General features: G+C 35.4%; 2 protein-coding genes and 1 long non-coding RNA gene across 4 annotated transcripts in view; 1 reads left to right on the top strand and 2 right to left on the bottom strand.

Annotated features, from left to right (window-relative positions):
• Positions 1-2,638: 2,638 nt before the first annotated feature.
• Positions 2,639-3,912, bottom strand: LOC148170874 (cytochrome c). Its single transcript, XM_088040864.1, has 3 exons — positions 3,826-3,912; positions 3,126-3,324; positions 2,639-3,062 (listed from the first exon to the last, which is right to left on the bottom strand). The coding sequence occupies exons 2-3, from the start codon at positions 3,304-3,306 to the stop codon at positions 2,917-2,919; spliced, it is 327 nt and encodes a 108-aa protein (XP_087896990.1). The 5' UTR covers positions 3,307-3,324; positions 3,826-3,912; the 3' UTR covers positions 2,639-2,916.
• Positions 3,913-7,516: 3,604 nt separating this feature from the next.
• The window catches only part of RapGAP1 (Rap GTPase activating protein 1), a 119,504-nt gene continuing 104,893 nt past the window's right edge, over positions 7,517-22,127 (top strand). Inside the window, exons 1-2 of one of the 2 annotated variants that reach the window (XM_088040631.1) lie at positions 7,517-7,863; positions 7,915-8,007. In XM_088040631.1, the coding sequence (XP_087896757.1) occupies positions 7,661-7,863; positions 7,915-8,007 (296 nt within the window). In that variant the 5' untranslated portion in view covers positions 7,517-7,660. Of the gene's footprint in view, positions 7,864-7,914; positions 8,008-20,036; positions 20,451-22,127 lie in introns of those variants that run through there. The other variant, XM_088040632.1, reaches the window with a different exon arrangement.
• Positions 11,130-15,401, bottom strand: LOC148170873 (uncharacterized). Its single transcript, XR_015770332.1, has 2 exons — positions 15,262-15,401; positions 11,130-11,787 (listed from the first exon to the last, which is right to left on the bottom strand). It is a non-coding gene; the product is annotated as an uncharacterized LOC148170873 (long non-coding RNA).

Genomic DNA, 22,127 nt, shown 5'->3' with positions numbered 1-22,127 from the left:
CTGCAAATAACCGAGTTATGGCTGATTAAAGTTTTGAAATGTTGATTTTCATTTTTTTCTCATTTTTCCTTATTTTTAAAGTTAAATATCTCGGAAACTATTAGAGATATTGAGATGCGGTTTGCGCCATCGTTTTTCTCGGCTCATTTTACGTTAGAAAAAGTGCTCAAAAGCCCAAAATTCGATAGTCGATTTTTCGCGAAAAAAAAAATTGCGACTTAAACGATGAAAATTTTTAATTTTTTTTTATTTTTGGCCATAACTCGCAAACCGTTTGTTTGATCGATCTCAAATTGGGCCAGTAGATAGATTTCGAGCTCCTCTTTCGAATGATGTATAATACAAAGGTATAAAACGTTTTTACATTAAAAATAGTGATTGAAAATCACCCCAAAATGACCATTTCCAAACAGTTTTTGGTCAATGCTTTCTTTATTTCGTAGGTAAACTCAATAAATTTTGACTCATTTTACGCAGAATCTCACGCTGAATCCAAATCTGGAATTTAAATTCAGATCCGACAACAAATAACTGAGTTATGGCCGTTTGAATTTTTGGGTTGTCGCCAGATGGCCAAATTTTTGAAGGTTCCAAACAATTCATGCTCGATATCTCGAAAACTATTTCAGATATTGGAATGCGGTTTGCAGCATCGTTTTTCTCGCGATTTTTTACATAAGAAATCGTTTTTAGATTTTCCAATAGTCGAAATTTGCAAATTATCGCGAAAATTCATGATTAAAACTATACCAAATTTCTTATATCGATATTTCGCTTATTTTTTAGAGTAAACTTGAGTTATTATACATCAGTGAACGCAAAATTTTACGCAGATTCCAAAACTGGGATTTAAATTCAGATCCGACAACAAATAACTGAATTCTGGCCGATCAAAGTTTCTAGTTGATTTTCATTTTTTTTCATTTTTCCCAATTTTCAAAGTTAAATATCTCGGAAACTATTAGAGATATTGAGATGCGGTTTGCGCCATCGTTTTTCTCGGCTCATTTTACGTTAGAAAAAGTGCTTAAAAGCCCAAAATTCGATAGTCGATTTTTTGCGAAAAAAAATCCGACTCAAACGATAAAAAATTTTCAATTTTTTTATCTTTGACCATAACTCGTAAACTGTTTGTCTGATCGATCTTAAGTTTTGCCAGTAGATAGACCTCGAGCTCCTCTTTCGAATGATATATAATACAAAGGCATTAAACGTCGTTTTTAGATTGAAAACAGTGATTGAAAATCACCCCAAAATGACCACTTCCAAACAGTTTTTGGTCAATGCCTTGTTTATTTCTTAGGCAAACTCAATAAATTTTGACTCATTTTACGCAGAATGTCACGCTGAATCCAAATCTGGCATTTAAATTCAAATCCGACAACAAATAACTGAGTTATGGCTGTTTGAATTTTTGGGTTGTCGCCAGAGGGCCAAATTTTTGAAGGTTTAAAACAATTCGTGCTCGATATCTCGAAAACTATTCTAGATATTGGAATGCGGTTTGCGGCATCGTTTTTCTCGCGAATTTTTACACAAGAAATAGTTTTTAGTTTTTCCAATAGTCGAAAGTTGCATTTTTTTGCGAAAATTCATGATTAAAACTATGCCAAACTTCTCATATCGATATCTCGCTTATTTTTTAGAGTAAACTTGAGTTATTATACATCAGTGAACGCAGAATTTTACGCAGATTCCAAATCTGGGATTTAAATTCAGATACAACTGCAAATAACCGAGTTATGGCTGATTAAAGTTTTGAAATGTTGATTTTCATTTTTTCTCATTTTTCCCCATTTTTAAAATTAAATATCTCGGAAACTATTAGAGATATTGAGATGCGGTTTGCGCCATCGTTTTTCTCGGCTCATTTTACGTTAGAAAAAGTGCTTAAAAGCTTAAAATTTGAGAGTCAATTTTTTGCGAAAAAAAAAATCCGGCTAGCGATAAAAAATTTTCAATTTTTTTATTTTTGACCATAACTCGTAAACAATTTGTTTGATCGATCTCAAATTGGGCCAGTAGATAGATCTCGAGCTCCTCTTTCGACTGATATATAATACAAAGACATTAAACGTCGTTTTTAGATTGAAAATCACCCCAAAATGACCACTTCCAAACAGTTTTTAGTCAATGCCTTGTTTATTTCTTAGGCAAACTCAATAAATTTCGACTCATTTTACGCAGAATGTCACGCTGAATCCAAATCTGGAATTTAAATTCAAATCCGACAACAAATAACTGAGTTATGGCTGTTTGAATTTTTGGGTTGTCGCCAGAGGGCCAAATTTTTGACAGTTCGAAACCACCTGTGCCCAATATCTCGAAAACTACGACAGATGGCAAGAAACGGTTTTCGCCATCGTTTTTCTCGCGATTTTTAAGTTAGGAAAACGTTCTTAGTTTGTCTGAAATTCGAATTTATTGAAAAAAAAAAATCAAATTAATGTGGTCGATATCCCGCTTATTTTTTAAACAATATTGCGTTATTTAGGCTCACTTTAGACAGAATTTCTCGCAGATTCCAGATCCGTCCTCAAAACCAACGTACGACGAACGACCAATCGCACAGCCGCATTTTAAATTTGGCGTCTCTTCAGGAAAAATCGCCTTTACTTCCCATAAAAATCCAACGCCCTCCAATGAAGTAGTTTATTTTAAATAATACGGTAACGTGAAACAGATAAAACAAACACAAAATAAAATAAGTTATCTAATGCATTACTGTACAGCGTTACAACGAAGATGTCAGTAAGTTCAATAATTTAAGGAAAGAAATTGCCTAGTTTGTACAAGTATTTTGTCCCGATCGGTACAAGTGATGAAAACTGTACTTGTGACAAAATTACTACTAATACGATCGTTTAAAACAAAAATTACGTCGTAATTTTCATTTTAGGATTTCAGGAACAGTGTCTACTTGGTAGCCTGTTCCAAATAAGCGATAAGATCTGCTCGTTCTTGGGGCTTCTTCAAACCGGCGAAGACCATCTTCGTCCCCGGGATGTATTTCTTCGGGTTTTCTAGGTACTCAAACAAAGTGTCTTTGTTCCATGTGATTCCTATGGGAAAAAAATCGTTAAAAAGTGGTGTAAAGTCTCTTATCTCTTATCACCAAGTGGTACCTTTGGCTTTGTTGGCGTCGGTGTAGGCGAACCCAGGCGACTGCCCCGTTTTCCTCCCAACCAAACCGTGTAAATTCGGTCCGGTTTTGTGTTTCCCGCCCGCTTCGACGGTGTGGCATTGAGCGCATCTTTGAACGAAGAGTTTCTTTCCCTTCTCGGCATCGCCCGCTGGTACACCCATGATGATCACTTGTTACAACTGCAAATGATACCAATGATAAAATTAGCGCTATCATGTGATGCAACGACAGGTCGCGCAATAATCGGCCACGTGCGCGTGAGGTTAGGCAAATTCCATCGGTGGACTATGAGATCCCCATGACGTCATACACGTGATTCACAAAGTCTACTTTCGGGGGCCACGGTGATGGAGATAACGATCGATTGGAAAAATTGCGATAAGGTCAAAGGACAAAACGTGCGGGGATAATAAGGCCTCACTTACATAACGAAAAATTTTGAAGTTGGTGCCAATTGGGCGAAAAATGGGGGTTTTGATAGGTTATGACACTGGTTTACTGACACGAGGGAACTAGTTCATTTCATCTTGAATTGGGGTGTTATGTAATCAAGGTGGGTATTTTAGTAACTTTGTTGAAATTGACACATTGGTGTGGTGAACTGATCATTTTTAACAAGTGTTAATTTTGGGGAAAAAAATGAATGAAATGTGAGAAGTTTGCTAAAAAAATTATCGTACCTAAATTCGCGCAACCAACCACCTTCGCACTTGGACCTTCACTGATCGATTAATTTCGGAAACTCCCGTTCTGCTGCAAGGTGACTTTTCTGTCAAAATTACAGGTTTCTGTAAGCACGCACCGAGAGATGGCGGCACAGGTTTTTTTATTTTAATTTTTGAAATAAAAGTCCAAACTTACTACCGAGTGTCCGGTTTTTATCGTTCGTCACTGCCCTGTAAATTTTGCATTAGTTTTTTTAACTTCGTACTAACTAAAAGTACACGCAAAAATAAAATTCGAAAATTCTTGGGTGTGAATCAGGCTTTCACTTCTTTAGGGAGAAATTTAGGGGAAAAGCGAGTTTTGAGGTTAGCAAAGTTGAGTGTATCAACATATCAAGTTGAGTTAGAAAGATGTAAATAAGGATTTGTGACCTTAATGACTATTTGCACGCAAATTCCAACTCTACCAAATTCAAATTTCAAAGGTCTTGCGCTTGAACCGACTGAGTCGGCTGTGGAACTGTCGGTAAGTTTTCAAGTGTTGTGATTCAAAGTGCCGCTTTTTCAATTTCGCGTAAAAACAGAGTGTTTACTGTTCACAAGTGGATTTTGGTGTTCTGGAACATTCATGGAAGTGTTCCAAGTGTTCTGAGAGTGGTTTCCAGGCAAAACTGTGGAAATTAAGGTAATTTTTGTGTGTAAATCAATTCGGTTTCAAAAAACTTGAGCAGGCTTTGCCGCTGAACTGTCAGTAGTTTTGCTTGTGGCGTAATTTAATCTGTCGGTGTTTTAACTCGCGATTAAAACGCAATTATCAGTGTTCTGGTTAAAAATTAAGCATCGAAAACGTTTCTGAGAGTGTTTTGTCCCCTTTGCCCAGTCAAAGGAAGTGAAATTAAGGTAATTTTTACAATTTTTTGAATCCAAAGCAACACATGACAATTTTATTAATTTATTTGAAAATGGCATGTTGACTTCAATTGTTTTTCTCTTTGTGCCTTAAAATATCCACCACTGTTTTAGTGGCGACAAAACTTTATGTATCAAGTACGAAAAACAGAGTTTTAGCACACTCAAATCCATATTGTACCACAATAGTATATTGTATAACAAATGTTGAAAATGGAAGATTTCACACGAGTTTTGCAGTTTTACGAGCCGTAGGCGAGTGGCTTAAGCAAACGAGTATGAAATCGAATTTTCAACACGTGTTGTACACGATATTTTTCCGACGACCACAAAAATCCCAGAGTTAATTTTTATTTTTTTAATTAAAGTTTATGGTTCACGCTCTTCCACTTGCTAATAACGGTGCAAAAACACGTCAAGTTATCTTTGGACAAGTCAAAACTTAAAATGTCATTCGGCAGAGCAGTCTAGCCGAGGCCAAAATAATTATGCCGTTGCGCGGAAAGTCAGATGCCGATAATGACCGATCTGTGCCAACCTGTGTGCAATATAAAAACACACAGCTGTCGGCCAATCAGAGATCTCAAATTTTTCATTGCACACGGGTATCGCTCTTCGTTCGTCTTCGTGCTGAAACTGTTTGCAATTTTAAATTTTCACTAAGAGAAAACTGTACGAAATGTGGCATATTTTATAGTGGTCGTCGGAAAAATACGTTTTATCTACGTTTGTACAGAAAGTAGACACTTTTTGCATGTATTTTCGTTCAAAAATTTTCAATATTTTTTTATCAGAGGTATAATTTTGGTAATTTTAATGCTACAGTAACGAAACTTGGAGAAATTACTAGTTTTGAGTAATTGTAGTATCTGTCCCAAATAACAAATTTTTTGGAGTACAGGAACGGATTTTAGAAATTTTTAGTTTTAAGACGGGCTAGAAATTTCTAATATTTTGAATTCGGATCTGTAACTTTAGTAGTTTTAATGCTATGGCAATGAAATTTGGCGAGATAACTATTAAAGAGTCGTTGACTATCTGTCTCAAATCTCAAATTTTTTTAGCAACAGAGAGGGACTTTAGAAATTTTCATTTTTAAGCCGAACCAAAAATTTTCAATATTTTCCATTCAGAAATATAATTTTGGTAATTTTAATGCTAGGGCTATGAAATTTGGAGAAATTATTAGATTTGACGTCTTGACGATCTGTCAAAAATACCAAATTTGTAGGACTACAGGGACGGATTTTAGAAATTTTTAGATTTAAGACCAATTTCAATATTCTCAATTTGGATCTGTAACTTTAGTAGTTTTTACAGTGGTGCAATGAAATTTGGGGAGGTTGCTATCTCTGACTTGTTGAGTGTTTAATCCAATTGTCAAATATTTTGAACGTCAGAGGCGGATTTTAGAAATTTTTATATTAAAGAAGGGCCATAAATTTCCAATATTTTTTATTCAGACCTGTAACTTTAGTAGTTTTTACAGTAGCGCAATGAAATTTGGAGAGGTTACTATTTCTGACTTGTTGACTATGTGCCCTAACTCTCAAATTTTTCGAACAACAGGAACGGATTTTAGAAATTTTTATTTTTAAGACGAGCCTAAAATTTCCAATATTTTCAATATATACCAGTAACTTTAGTCGTTCTTACAGTAGCACAATGAAATTTGGAGAAATTACTATTTTAGACTTGCTTATTGTCTGTTCCAAATCCCAATTTTTTTGCGTAACAGGGACGGATTTTAGAAATTTTTATTTTCAAGACGAGTTAATTTTGTAATTTTCAAGACGAGTTAAAAATTTCCAATATTTTCAATTCGGATCTGTAACTCTTGAAGTTTTTAAGCTATGGCAATGAAATTTGGTGAGATTACTATTAAAGACTCGTTAACAATCTGTCCTAAATCCCAAATTTGTTGAACGACAGGGACGGATTTTAGAAATTTTCATTTTTAAGGCGAGCCAAAATTTTTCAGAATTTTTCATTCAGATGTCTAATTTTGTCAATTATGAAGCTAGGGCAATGAAATTTGGAGAAATTACTAGTTTTCATTTGTTGACGGTCTGTCCAAAATAACAAACTTTTTGGACTACAGGGACCGGTTTTAGAAATTTTTAGTTTCAAGACGGGCCAAAAATTTCTAATATTTTGAATTCGGATCTATAACTTTAGTAATTTTAATGCTATGGCAATGAAATTTGGCGAGATAACTATTAAAGACTCGTTGACTATCTGTCCCAAATCTCAAATTTTTTAAGCAACATGGAGGGATTTTAGAAATATTTATTTTCATAGTGCAATAAAAGTTTTATTGCACGCTTTTTGCTTAGATACGACAAATCAACAGTCAAATTGTATTTATTTTTACATTTGATGACAGATGATTTCTTATTATCTATTTTTATAAAATAAACTTGAATATCTATTTAAGACACTAGTCCGCTATATTGGCTTTAATAAACTAGCACGATAAAGTAGTAAAATAGCTCCCGCTAGTTAAGGACTACAATTTTTTTTCCTATTTAACGTTGCAAAAACGAAATGACTCAGAATTTAGCCCCGCAAAGTTGTATCAGCTTCCGGGAAAACCTCACGCATCACTCCGTATTTTAACTTTTAATTTCTCAGTTAGCCCCTTTTCTCAGTTAGCATTTTCGCGTCCTCTCCACTCGAAGGAACTGTAGGGTTTCCAAACAGATAACTCCACAGGAACCGGACGCGGTCTCAAACCCACCGGAACCGTTCCCAGTTCCACATCAATTTTTTCCTTTCCATCCGTTTTTCTAGTAGTAATTTGCGCGTTTTCCCTCCCAGACGTCATCTGTTGTTTAGCTCCATTTCGCTAATTCCAACGGTACATAGAAATTAATTGGTGCTGGTAGATAGTGTTATCGAGTCAGTCGTGGGTGCGTCTTGTATTTGATAACGTTTAACAATGGAGCCGAAAAGTCCCACTTATGAAAAACTCTCCAACGAAAAGCCGCCCCCTTCGCCCGTCCTGAAACCCTTCCGACTAAGATTCCGCAAGATCTTAAGTAGTGGTAGTTTGAAAGTTCGTTCGACCCCAGCAAGCCCTTTGTGCGAACACGAGGAGTTTTCGTTTCATTCGAATTCGGCGGAATCGCTCAATCGACCGGGGTATTGCGAAAGGCGTAATTTTCTAAAGGACTCAATTTAATTCTGTTTCAGGAGCAGTAGTGGGTTTTCGTCGCGTCCCAGCTCGTTCAGTTCGTTGGAAAGAAGCCCTTTGGCGAAGGAAGCCCCACTGGACGGACAATTGCGGTGAGTGATTAGATTCATTTCTAATGAGTTGTTTGCTGAAGAGATGGTTATCGATGTGCTAATTAAAAACGTTACGAGTGCGCAATCAGCTGGATTGGCAATTTTTTCAAAAGGTTGACACGAATTTCGATAAATTAGCTAATGAATGGGCAAACAAACTGTTTGCGCTTTTACTTCAACTGTGTTTATTTGAGTGGTGTTTCGTATTATCATTAATTGCGAATATGTTGTATTATTATTGATCATATAAATATTTGTACGCGTGTGATTATTGACGTATTACTGAATTTTAACTTTTCTTCATGGAAAAAAATGGAGGCATCTCTAATTAATGCTGCGGATCAAATGTAGATGGCGCTACTCTCAGCATTCACAAAAAACAAAAGCACTTTGCAATTTGGATCAAACCTTTAATTACAGTAATTAAAGAAGTACTAATTTTTATGTCTTTGGAGGCGATTTCATATTGGGTCGATCGACGCCACTTCTATTTATGTATTTATCCATTTTTTTCTATTATTATCATGACCTTTATGTTCCGTTCCATCAAAGTATGAATTTCGAGCCGGCAGATGCTCATCAGTTCAAGATAAATTCAGTCGATTTATAGCGCACGGATTTGAAAACGTGTTACCAATTATAAATAGACGTCTAATAGCTCAAGACAGTAATTTATAGTGGGTGTTGGGCGACAGGAAACGAGGACAGTCTCAAATTTAGGGATCCTTTATGAAATTTTAAGTTTTTGTTAAGGATTTTCTAGGACTTGCTGAGATTTTACGTCTGTTTTTGTAATCTTTTGGGATTCTAACGGATGTTTTAATATCCTCTACGTTTCTTTAAAATCCTTTGAGATTTTTTAGAACTTTCTATTTATTCTGTAAAATGTCCCAAAACTGGAAATGGTTGTGGAAAATTACTAAATTTTCTAGATATTTTAGGGACTTTGTAAGAACTATTGGAGTTTTTCTTTTGGATTAGGACTTGTAATTTTGGGAGTTTTGATGCTACGGCAATGAAATTTGGCAAGATTTCTCGTTGACTATTTGTTCCAAATCTCAAATTTTTTTAGCAACAGGGAGGAATTTTAGAAATTTTTCTTTTCAAGCTGAATAAAAAATTTTCAATATTTTCCATTCAGAGGTATAATTTTAGTAATTTTGATGCCAGAGTAACGAAAATTGGAGAAATTACTAGTTTTGACATGTTGACTGTCTGTCCCAAATAACAAATTTTTTAGACCACAGGGACGGATTTCAAAAATTTTTAGTTTCAAGATGAGCCAAAAATCTTTGATATTTTCGATTCGGATCTGCAATTTTTGTAGCTTTAATGCTATGACAATGAAATTTGGCGACATTACTACTATAGACTTTTTGACTATCTGTCAAAAATCCCAAAATTCTTAATTTACAGCAACGGATTTTAACAATTTTAATTTTTAAGGGTCTAAAATTTTCAATAATTTCAATTCGGATCTGTAACTTTAGTAGTTTTCACGCTATGCCAATGAAATTGGGAGAAATTACAATCTTTGGCATGTTTATTGACTGTTCCAAATCCTAATTTTTTTAAGCAACAGGGAGGGATTTTAGAAATTTTTATTCTTAACGCAAACCAAAAATTTTGAATATTTTTCATTCAGAGCTATAATTTTGGTAATTTTGATGGTACAGCAATGAAATTTAGACGAATTACTACTTTGAACTTATTTATTGTCTGTCCCAAATTTTAAATTTTTTGAGCGACAGAGACGGATTTTAGAAATTTTTATTTTTCAGACGGGCCAAAAATTTTCGATATTTTCACTTATAATATCCCTAGTGCATTGATTATTTCTGGAAATACATGAGAATAAAATTTCAGGATATTAATCAATGGCATGAGGGCGCATTCGGTAAGAAAATCGCAACGAGAGACACACATTCTTTGCTTTTTAAGAAAAAATTTAAAATTTTAAACAAAACATCAAGTTATGTAACAGAATTATCCATGACAACATACAGAACTTTTTTTCTGATTGGCTGAAAAAATTTCCGCTTATTAATTTCATGTTGGGTTAGCAAGATGCAAATACTTTCCAGAAAAATTTCTATTTTGCCATAGAAACCATACCGAATTCTGCTTTCCTATTGGCTAATATTTGGTCTCGTGCGATTTTCAATTCGACTCTGCAATTTTGGTAGTTTTGATGCTATGGCAATGAAATTTGGTGAGATTACTATTAAAGACTTGTTAATTATCTGTCCCAAATCCCATTTTTTTTTAACCACAGGGACAGAAATTTCATTCTTAAGGTGAACCAAAATTTTTCAGTATTTTTCATTTAGATGTCTAATTTTGAAGCTAGGGCCATGAAATTTGGAAAAATTACTAGTTTTGACTTGTTGACGGTCTGTCCAAAATAACAAATATTTTGGACTACAGGGACAGATTTTAGAAATTTTTTGTTTCAAGCCGGGCAAAAAATTTTCAATATTTGAGTTCACGTGCACAGTGCAATAAAAGTTTTATTGCACGCTTTTTGCTTAGATACGACAAATCAACAGTCAAATTGTTATATTTTTAACAAATTTTTGGGACCACAGGAGCGTATTTTAGAAATTTTTAGTTTCAAAACGGGCCAAAAGTTTTCAATATTTTCAATTCGGATCATAACTTTAGTAGTTTTGATGCTAATGGCAATAACATTTGATGAGATTACTATTATAGACTCGTTGACTAACTGCCCAAAATCTCAATTTTTTTACTCAACAGGGAAGGATTTTAGAAATTTTCTTTTTGTATAGATGTATAATTTTGGTAATTTTGATGCTAGGGCAACTAAATTTGGAGAAATTACTAGTTTAGACTTGTTGACTGTCTATCCCGATTAACAAATCTCTTGGACGACAGGGGCGAAGTTTAGAAATTTTTAGTTTCATGATCTGGAACTTTTGTAATTTTGATGCTATGGCAATGAAACTTGGCGAGATTACTATTAAAGATTCGTTGATTCTCTGCCCTAAATCTCAAAATTTTTGCGCAACAGGGAGGGATTTTAGAAATTTTAATTTTCTCAAATTTTTGTAAGTCATTTAAAGACCCCATAGGACAATGTAGGAATTGAGTAAAACACGCTCAACAGTGAATAACATTTATTAACTCGAAATAAAGTCGAAAGCACTCACTCTTTTACCAAAATACGATATAAAGTTATGATAATTGTATTATATCACATACGGGTTATGGTTACAACTGTGATAACACAACACATTGCGTGAAAAATATACATCAGGTTTGTTGTTAAAATCCACCTCTTGGTGTGCCACAAGTACGACATCTAAAACGGTGTTCAATGATAATAAGTTAAAACAATAATAAAATGGAAGAACGTCACAGTATGGCGCCATCATCAACAACTCTCAGATCATTATCGTCACTTATCACCCTACGAATAATTGAAAAGTAATCATATCAACTAGTCAACGTTAATACAGGAATAATTCTACTAATTTTAATTATTTCTACTACCCCACGGCCATTTGTACGATTCTTTTTGTACGGACGATGATTTCGTGCATACGGCCCTGTGTTTTTTTGATATTTTCGTACGCTACATTTCTAACAACTCTGCTTGATCAAGAGATTAGCGAGTTTGAAAAGTCTCCACCAAGCGACGAAAATTGACGTCGATGTGGGCTCAGCGGGTTGTGGTGCGGATTGCTGGGCAAGTGTCACGTTCGAATCTGTCTTGGAATTCTCCTTCTGGCCGTTGATTGCCGGGGACGTCATTTTGCACTGAAACAAACGGATTCAATTACTATTTCATGTAGCGTGCTAAAATGTAGGAATGTGTGTTGAAAAATCTACAGCTCGTGCATGGAGAGGTAAGAATTTCATGGCATATTTCCAATTTTCGCAAAGTGCGGATGTGACAGACCTAGTTTCTGTTGTTTGGAAGTTGAATTTTGGTGGAGCAGGTTGATTGAAATACAGAATCGATTGTGGCCCCGGAAGGAAACGCACAAATCGCGAATTATTATTCTGTTTTCTATGGCTGTGTTTACAACAGAAGCTGCTTAATTGTGTTCGCGAAAAGTTCTCATCGGATTCGTTTTCTTTTTATTCTTGGCGGACACAATAGGATGGAAAAATACACCCTAGAGGGAGTACAAGAATGTGTATTGATTATCGATAATTTGTTAACCATTAAAGTAATGACTCGGTAATAACTCATATGGAAGGTAGCATAAATATCAAAGAGAACGTTCCTACTCTGATCTTTTTCATAATCAAAGGGAGTGTAGCATTTTCCATTAGGGCTTGTAACTTTGATAATTTTAAAGGTAGACCAATGAAATTTGGTGACGTTACTATTTAAGACTTGTTTATTGTCTGTTCCAAATCTCAATTTTTTTGAGCAACAGGGAGGGATTTTAGAAATTTTTATTTTCAAGACGACTCAGAAATTTCCAATCTTTTCAATTCGGACCTGTAATTTTAGTAGTTTTGATGATACAACAATGAAATTTAACGAGATTACTACTAAAGGCTTGTGAACTATCTGTCCCAAATCTCAATTTTTTTTTGAGCACCAGGAAGGGATTTTAGAAATTTTCATTTTTAAAACAAACCAATATTTTTCATTGGGAGGTATTATTTTGGTAATTTTGATGCTACAGCAATGAAATTTGGAGATATTTCTATTTTTGACATGTTTATGGTGTGTTCCAAATCCCAAACGTTTTGCGCAACAGGGACGGATTTTAGAAATTTTCATTTTTAAGAGGAGCCAACAGTTTTTAATAATTTCCATCCAGGAATGTAATTTTGGAAATTTTGATGCTACACTAATGAAATTTGGAGAGATTATTATTTTCGATTTGTTTATTTTCTGTTTCAAATTCCAATTTTTTTGTCTAACAGGGACAGGGATTTTAGAAATTTTCGTTTTAATTTTTAATTTTTAAATCGGACCTGTAATTTTAGTAGTTTTGACACTAAAACAATGATATTTGGAGAGGTTACTATTTCTGACTTGTTAACTATCTGTCCCAAATTCTAATTTTTTTAAACAACAGGGACGGATTTTAGAAATTTTCATTTTCAAGTTGAGCGTAAAAATTCCAATATTCTCAATTTGGATCTGTAACTTTAGTAGTTTTTACAGTGGCGCAATGAAATTTGGGGAGGTTGCTTGCTCTGACTTGTTGAGTGTTTAATCCAATTGTCAAATATTTTGAACATCAGAGGCGGATTTTAGAAATTTTTATATTAAAGAAGGGCCATAAATTTCCAATATTTTTTATTCGGACCTGTAACTTTAGTAGTTTTTACAGTAGCGCAATGAAATTTGGAGAGGTTACTATTTCTGACTTGTTGACCATGTGCCCTAACTCTCAACTTTTTAGAACAACAGGGACGGATTTTAGAAATTTTTATTTTCAAGACGAGCCAAAAATTTCCAATATTTTCAATATATACCAATAACTTTAGTAGTTTTTACAGTAGCACAATGAAATTTGGAGAAATTACTATTTTTGACTTGCTTATTGTCTGTTCCAAATCCCAATTTTTTTGCGTAACAGGGACGGATTTTAGAAATCTTTATTTTCAAGACGAGTTAAAAATTTCCAATATTTTCAATTTGGACCTGTAACTTTAGTAGTTTTCATGCTAGGCCAATGAAATTTTGAGGGATTATTATAATTGGCTTGTTGACTGTTTGCCCAAAATCTCTAATTTTTTGAGCAACAGGGACGGATTTCCAATATTTTCAATAATGATCAAACTGCGAATAGACGTCGATATTAACTTCCTGATTAATGTACGAAGAAAATGACCCTTCAGAAAAGCGAAACAAACCGATGAAAAGGGTCCTGATAACGTCGATACGAGCCTCTCTATAATTCAAGATCATTTTATTTCAGCTCCGGTTTTTACGCAAGTCTGGCAAGTTTAGAAATATGAAAACGTAAGGTGCTCGACCTTTTTGATGACACTCGGAATTACATAAATATTTTGAAACAACAACAGGTTTGTCAACTTGACTTTTTGCACCAAATGTAATTCCCGTATTAACTAATTAAATTTGTTTAATAAAATTAATTACATAAACCGTTCTCGGGTATTTCAACACCTCGCTAATGCAACACTGTACATAAATAATTTCAGCCGCATTTATCTTCCAGTTCAACACAGTTTTCTCCCTTATTAGGTGCATTTTATTACTTCGATCATTGCGATATTATTGTTACAAATTTTTGTTATTTCTCACTGTGATTCATCTGAATCCTACATTGTTACCAACTTGGTCAAGGATAAAGGAGCTATTTTTTGTCACTAAATGTGTCAAATCAGAGGTAGCCAATTAGAGTGACTGTGATTAGATTATATAAAAATTTTGAATTTCTAATTCGCCTCTCACAAATTTCAAGAAGCAGAACCTATTTTTTACTAGTATTTAGACAGTTATTTATAGATTATATTATCTATGCCAAATAATTTCCAGTTTAATTGACTCAGTTTATTCAACACTGTTGATTTATCCAGTTCTCAAGAGTTTTTGCCTTTGATACGATAATCCGAATTGATTTACATGTTAAGTGTGATCCATTAAATCTTCGTTTCCGTTATCAATGGAAATGTTCAAGCGAGTAATTTGTCGATATTTGGCCGATTTTCACTGATAACGTTAATTTCGAAGGTTGCATTCATTACTGCATAATCAGCGCATTAAGGAAATGGTGAAAATACGTAGACCTTGAATCAGCAGGATTTGCATATAACCATCTTTAAAATTAAATAATACAGAGAAATTGTGCGGAAGCAGGGCGTTTGTAATGCTAATTTTTATCGCGGCGTGATTTTAAGATATTCAACAAATTTAGCCGAAGACTGTTGAGTTGTCCGCACAATGCAGAAACAAAACTTGAAGGTAAATATGATTTACCGCGGCGCAAAGTAGATTACGAAATGAAAACAGACATTTGGAGTGTTTCTTGAAATTTATGGTCCTATTGTGTGTAGATCCAACTGGTACTTGCATTGCATATGTAAGACTTTTACCTCACTCCGTGGTGACATCATCCATCTAAGAATATTCCCAATTAATATTTAGAAGCCCACAAGACAAGTATTTTGTAATAGCAGCTCCAATGTACACACATTTGACCCGATCCGTATCAAAGATAATTCCGCGCGTGGGTTTGAGACATTTACTGGCGTTACTGCCATTTACTTTCGCCGGAAAAAAATAGTGTGTGGACTTACCAGGACTGTCTAGTTGAGCGTCACTCGTTGCACTACACTAGCGTATTTTCCGCAGCGAAAGCGTACAGGACTAAAGCGTACCACCACTGACAATTCTGACCCACATTTCGTGTTTGCGTGGACTCTATTTCGTCCTTGTTTAGGTGCGTTTCTCACTGAAACTCGCTGAAATGGAGGATTTTCAAAATCAATACTATAGCTAGTCAGCTGATCGAAATGGACCGACGTAATAAGCGTCGGTTTAGAAAGGGACGGAATTTTTCAATCGCAATTATATTCATTGCGTGTTACGAGTATAATTCAGGAATAAGTATTTCTGGTTATTACTGGTTGGGCCCTTTATTTACAATGGAAGGAATGGGCTCGATTTAGATAAGAGACGCATCACCGGAAGAATTTTTCAGCGGATATTAAAATTTCGAACTAGTAACATTTCGTACTATTGAATTCACGGTTACTCAACAAGCAGGAAGGTTATTTCATGTCAGAATGGTGACACTGATAAAGATAACAAAACGGTGACGAGGATCTATTGCTATTGTTGATCATTTTACATCGAAATAGAATTTTATAATTCTTCAGCAGTTCTCTTTATTCTTGCGGATCCTTCTGGATTCTTCAGATTCGCACCAAGCATAGATTAAGGACGCCACTTCGTGCAATTGTAATTTATTTTGTTATGTTTATGTATACTGGGGATTTAGTTCTTGGAAAAAGTTACCACACATTTACGTAGAAAGGTAACAAGCGCAGGAGACATGTATTCCAGTTTTTTAACAACGCTAATGGTCTTTTTTATTGCCGAGAAGGAAAATTTAAAAAGGTCGCCACAGGCTCTACGAACTGTTTATTCAAGTTATCAGATATAATGAATTTGATTCTAAACTTGTTATTTTTTGACGCTCCATTCCCAAGCTTGAAATGAAAATAAGTGGCACCAATTTGGACATTTAGCCAATAAATAAAAAGTCACGATCTCCTTGGTAGTTTCAGTGCGTTTTTTGTTGTAAAAACAGCATTAATAAAGATAATGCCAACCAATAAATAAATTCTTTTGGTCGGAAAAGGTTAGCGACCCAGTAATAAGAGCTCCTGCAATATGATGAAAACTCCAGTCCGGAAATAGATATTTTACAACAGGATGAGGAGAGAAAATGAGCGGCTATTTTTTTCGTAATAGTCAGTGCTTTTCCGGATTTGTTTTTCATGTGAAAACTGGTATTTTCCTCCAATCGCGACACGAAATGAACTCTCTCATGCTCGTATAGTATTAAACAGCCTTCTGGTGCAATTATTGTCCCGCTTTTTACGACTCCTCAAATCCTTTCGAACAATACCTTTTTACTCCTGACCTTATTCTTTATTTCCGCTCTAAACATTTCCTTACAGCGGCCTCCAGATGAAACGGAAAGACAAAACGATTAATTTCATACATTTAGGTCACCCTCTAATTTGCGTGGGAATTCGTGATTACTGTAATAAAAGTGCGAACAATGGCGGTGGAAAAAACAAGTTGGTGAAAATTCGGGCCTGAACACCGGAAAATTTAATTTCATTGTTAATTAGACCGAAAATCGGAAAAGTGTTTCAGATTTTTCGCACTGAAATTCGTAATTTTAGTAATTTTAGTTGTGCAGGAATGAAATTTGGGGAAGTTACTATTTTAGAGTCGCATTTTAACTCGAATAAGTTGCAGGATTGTTGAACGAAAGACACAAATTTTAAAAATTTTAAACTTCTATTAGAAAAATTCGTAATTTTGGTAATTTCAGTTTTGCGGCAATGAAATTTGGGGAAGTTACTACATTTAAGTCGTACATTAACTCCACGAAGTTGCAAAATGGTTGAGCGAAAGACATAAATTTTAGAAATTTTTATTTTAGAGACAAAATTTCCGACTTCCTTCACTAAAATTCGTAATTTTAGTAATTTTAGATCTAAAACTTTGAAATTTAGGAAAATTACTATTTTTCGTATATTGACTCTACCAAGTTACAGAATTTTTGAGTTAAAGACACAAATTTTAGAAATTTTTATTTTGAAAACTTTGCCAAAATTTTCGAGATCCTCCACCAAAATTCGGAATTTTGGCAATTTCAGTTGTACAGCAATGAAATTTGGAGAAGTTACAATTTTGGAGTCGGATATTAACTCTACCAAATTGCAGATTTGTTGAGCGAAAGAGAGAAATTTTAGAAATTTTTATTTTTGAGACTTATTCAAAATTTCCGACTTTTTCCACTAAAATTCGTGATTTTGGTAATTTTAGGTCTGCTGCAATGAAATTTGGGGAAGTTACTATTTTTGAGTCGACGACGAAGTTGGTGAATTGTTGAGCAAAAGACACATTTTAAAAAAAAATATTTTGAAAACTTCGTCAAAATTTCCTAGATCCTCCACCAAAATTCGTAATTTTGGTAGTTTTAGTTGTACAGTTGTGAAATGTAGGGAAGTTACTATTTTTGAGTCGCACATTGACTCCACCAAGTTGCAGACTTGTTTCTCAAAAGCTTCAAACTATAAAAATTGCAACAAAACGATCATCCTGCCGATCGATTGGAGAACCTTCTAAGTTTCTGATTGAAATAAATGAAGCAATTTGGTTTATTCTACGAGATCCTGTGAGCTAAAAACTGCGGCTTTGAAATGGTAAAGACTGGCAGCAACGGAAGAATATTGTTCCCCAGCAATTTTCTCTCTTTTGTGCTCGGAAGACGAGGCATCTCGCTAGAATATTGGAAATTTGTACGAGATCTGTATCCGCAGGGTGGAAAAGTCAATGAAAAGTATTTACCAAAGCGGAGGTTTGGAGGAGAGAACAAACATTTCAAGGCATAATATTGCCTGTTTATTCCAAAAGGGGGATGAAAATAAAAACAAAGAGCAAATGTTGTTCCATCTTTCGGCCAACTTCTGACTCAAAGAGAAGGTAACTATAATGTCGCGTTAAATCATCGCCGACTCCATCTTATACCAAGCCTGTTCAATAGCTTCCGAGATCTGTTCCCGCGAAGTAGGCCATGAGTACGTGAGGCGTGCGTACACTAGCGCCACTCTCGACAATTTCTTGAAACACAGTTCTCGCATTTTTTGATTTTTAATTATATATTTCTGATTAGTAGCCGTTTCCGCGAAGAGAATTATCTGTTTTCTTTATGGAAGTTCAGAGAAATCGCTTTCCTTGCATTCCAGACGCCGTAATTTTTGATGAATTTACCCGACATACCTAACCTATCATCACTTCAACCTTCAAAGTGACGGAAATGTCACCAAAATGAAAGAATTATCACCAGAATTTGATACGTTTTCTCGTCGTTGGGGTCGCTGGCGTATGTACGGCGATGACCTTGAGGGAACTTTTTGCAAAGGGGAGAAATCAAAATTGAACAGGCTTGGTATAAGATGGAGTCGGCGATGGTTAAATTGAACGGTTTTGTGTCACTCACCAGTAGATGGCACCACGTTGGTAAATTAAAAGGACAGTTTTGTTTAGTCCGTATAGTCCTTTTCCAAGATGGTAATTCCTCGAGCAGTTCATGGCAATCACTCTAATTAATGCATCGACAATTAAAACCAACGCAAACCTATTGACTTTAATCGATATGGCGCTATAATTGATTGCATTTAAAAGTCATAAGACCTCCCAATCAAAATAAAGTGCGCCTCAATTAAGGATAAAACAATTCCAATTGATAACTGACTTAAACGAATTGAATTTTTTGTTGGTACGCCTGTCTGTTTTGACGGTTCTGAACCACCAACTTAAAAAAACCAAACCCAGGCTACCAGACATGTCAACAACAAACTGCGTATTTTAATTGAGTTTAGTTTGCACGAATTAAATAAATAGTCGTGAAAATTTCACATGTACGTTTTCTAACGTACCCGTGGGACATTTTCCATCAACATAAACAGCAGTTTAGCAATTAATTAACTAAACACGCGCCGTGCCAAACTAGTGGTTTTAATAATTTAGCGCAATTAGTGTAAATTACTAATTAACGTTAAACAGTACCTTTGAAAACAGTAAAGGTCCGCTGCTCGTTGCCTTTCCACAAATTATGATTAACCGTGTTGGTGCAAAAAGAATTTTCTCCTTTCTACTGCAACTCCGAAATTATATTTTATTGCTGTTAATATAGAGTCCACATGTTCCGTTTCCAGACACCGGAAATTGGATCAGCTATGATACACTCCAAATGTTGGTAAAAACTAATCTGCAAAAATACGATTTCCGTCGACATCCAACACGTACTCACGTTTTTAAGAGGTAACGGGGCTTCCAGTTTTTCCCGCGCTACCAGTTTAATCTGTTAAATAAATCAATATGAATACAGTATTTGATGTACGAGGACGATAAGTCGAGTTTTAGCGGATGAGGCGCGATAATTTGTCACGAAAATGAACCAAGTTAGAGATCTTAATTGGAACAGGATCCGAAGTTAAATCCCTCCAAGATCTCTCCAAGTTGAGTGTTCTTTGTTAAGTGGTCCCCATTTTCCTGTTGATTGATTCAATTTCTATGTCTTTGTTGGAATTTCTCCCAGTAGCTCATCACTACCCGCCACAAATATTGTTGCAAATCATTGCTCGGGGAAACTAAGCCCATTAAGCTTTCGGATTCGAACGATTTAAATATAAGGGTGCCCTCATATCGAGCAACCCTTTGGCTCACCGTGGCGCCGCGACGGCTGCAGCGACAGACTTCCCGTCTCCAGAAACAAGTCGTGTGCAGCCACTCATCGGAATTAAAAAGCTCCAGTTGGTGCAGCAGCAGGAGCAGCGATCTCCTCGTCCGATCAGTGTGCGTATTGAGTCACTTTATTTAGTTAGTCTCCTGCTGTCTTGCGATCGTGTAGGTTCATTAATAGCCACTGTTTTCGCCCGATTTTGGTCTCTCCGTGGGCGTTTTCGAAAAGTGCCGAGTGCGTGGGTGGTAATTGCATGGGTCGTCTGACCATGTAATTAATTCTCGGCTTCTAATTCGACCGGTGCGAGTGAAAGTGTCTCATTCTTGGATGCGCTCGAATTTTTCTCCAAATCACACCGCGTGTTCTCGAAAACGGGAGTGGTCTTAATCATTAAAATGCCGAAATGGTCCTGCAGAACGCTTCAATCACCATCAATGGACGTAGCAGGAAAAGCCAAGAAGGGCCGACGCCACCAGTCAGAGGAAGATTTGTTGTCAGGTTAGTTAGGATGAGTAGGTGGACCATTATGTCAGTGTGTGGCCCTGGACGTGTTAAATGGATATAAAATTCTTTATTGATTTGTTTTACACGTCGTTAATCTGACCAGGTTTCGTAATTCTGTCATGTTAGCCCACATTGGCCTTTTTGCGAATGCGAATCAGCGGATTTGGTCTGTTGGAGTGAGAGCTGGGTTATGACCATATTTAGGAGACGACATGAATCTGGTTTATTTGCGAGCGTAATATGAATATAAACTTATGAATTAGTCATTGCTAGACTTTTAACTAGCTAGAGACTTTTATTTGAAGAGAACAAGTTTTAGGAAGTGAGAACAATATTCATGACACATTGCGAAAATTACGTATTCAAACTGACCAAATTTTCTTGTAAATATTCCTTCAAACAGTTATGTTTGAGCATTAATATTCTGTGCTCGCTACTGTCACTGGAATCGCCGGTTTTTCTATTTTTTACAGTTTTTTTTTCTTATATTTTGCATCTACAGGGTGTCCCAGAACTTGCGCCCCATAGAAAAAGGGCTTATGGAGGCAACAATTCTGAACCAAAATTTCGAAACTATAATTTTTTAACTCCAAAAATACCCGAGATAAGAGAAAAAAACTGTAGCCAATCCTGAAGCTGATCAGAATTTGAAAATTTGTAACTATGGACACATACTATCATCCATTGGTCAGATGAATATTAGAGTCTCGTTGCCTAGGAAATTGGGATGGCCTTTTACTCCACTTCTCGAACAAGCTTTTGGGATTGGTTGTTAACTTTTTATCAGTTCTTGAATACTATTAAACTTAGTCAATTTTTGTTTTGAAATTTACCATCTGTATTGCTGTCGGCACTCTCCCTTGCCCTAAGTTCTGGGAGACACTGTATAAGGCAATAACGTTTTTAAAACTAATCAGTCATTGAATTTACTTATTTATTAGATTCTAAAATAACTGTTCTCTAATCTAAAAACTCGTATCTGCTAGTCATAAAATTTCCCAAAGATTGAAATTCAATTTTACTTTCAGAGAGCCATTAACTCCATCGTTACAGACTGACCTATTCGCCTTTGTCGTAACAATCGGAAAAAAGACCTTGTGGTTCCTTAAGTACCATTTTTACTGACGCCAATCGTGTTTACCACCAACAAAACATGTTATTAAATAAACACAGTGTTTATGCACCTCTACGTGTGAACTAGTTATTTGTACCTTCCAAGAATTGAAGTTTCCAATCGTTTCCTTTATTGAATTTCACTCAACACTCCACCAATTTACAGATAAAGTTAATGAGTAACTGGAGGCGGCACTTTTTAATTATTGTTGGTGCTATTATGCATATCTGAAACCACCGACAATGCACTATTGTTACATCTACGTTTGAATAATTTGCGTCAGTGGGCATCTGCATATGCAACGTGCATCCGAATGACTTGTGGAAGATGATGAACTGATAGCTTCGCTCAAATCTCATTAAATTTTGCTTGGTTTGCTGGTTTTGTGGCGAGGGTCATGATAGGGAAATTTGAAAGAACGAAAATTTATATTATACCCGTACAAACAATAAGAAAATAAAGGAAACGCCCACAAAGTTGAGTCGTAAAATTCAACTCCATCGTATTTCTTACATGCATGTAGTGTCCTTTCGACAAAATGCTCATATTAGGGCACC

This window comes from Gnatocerus cornutus, chromosome 7 (genome assembly GCF_029298725.1).
Source record: "Gnatocerus cornutus isolate USDA-ARS CGAHR chromosome 7, icGnaCorn1.1, whole genome shotgun sequence".
In the NCBI taxonomy this organism is placed as follows: Eukaryota; Metazoa; Arthropoda; class Insecta; order Coleoptera; family Tenebrionidae; genus Gnatocerus; species Gnatocerus cornutus.
Note: the sequence above shows the minus strand (reverse complement) of the source record. Positions and strands in the feature narration are given on the sequence as shown.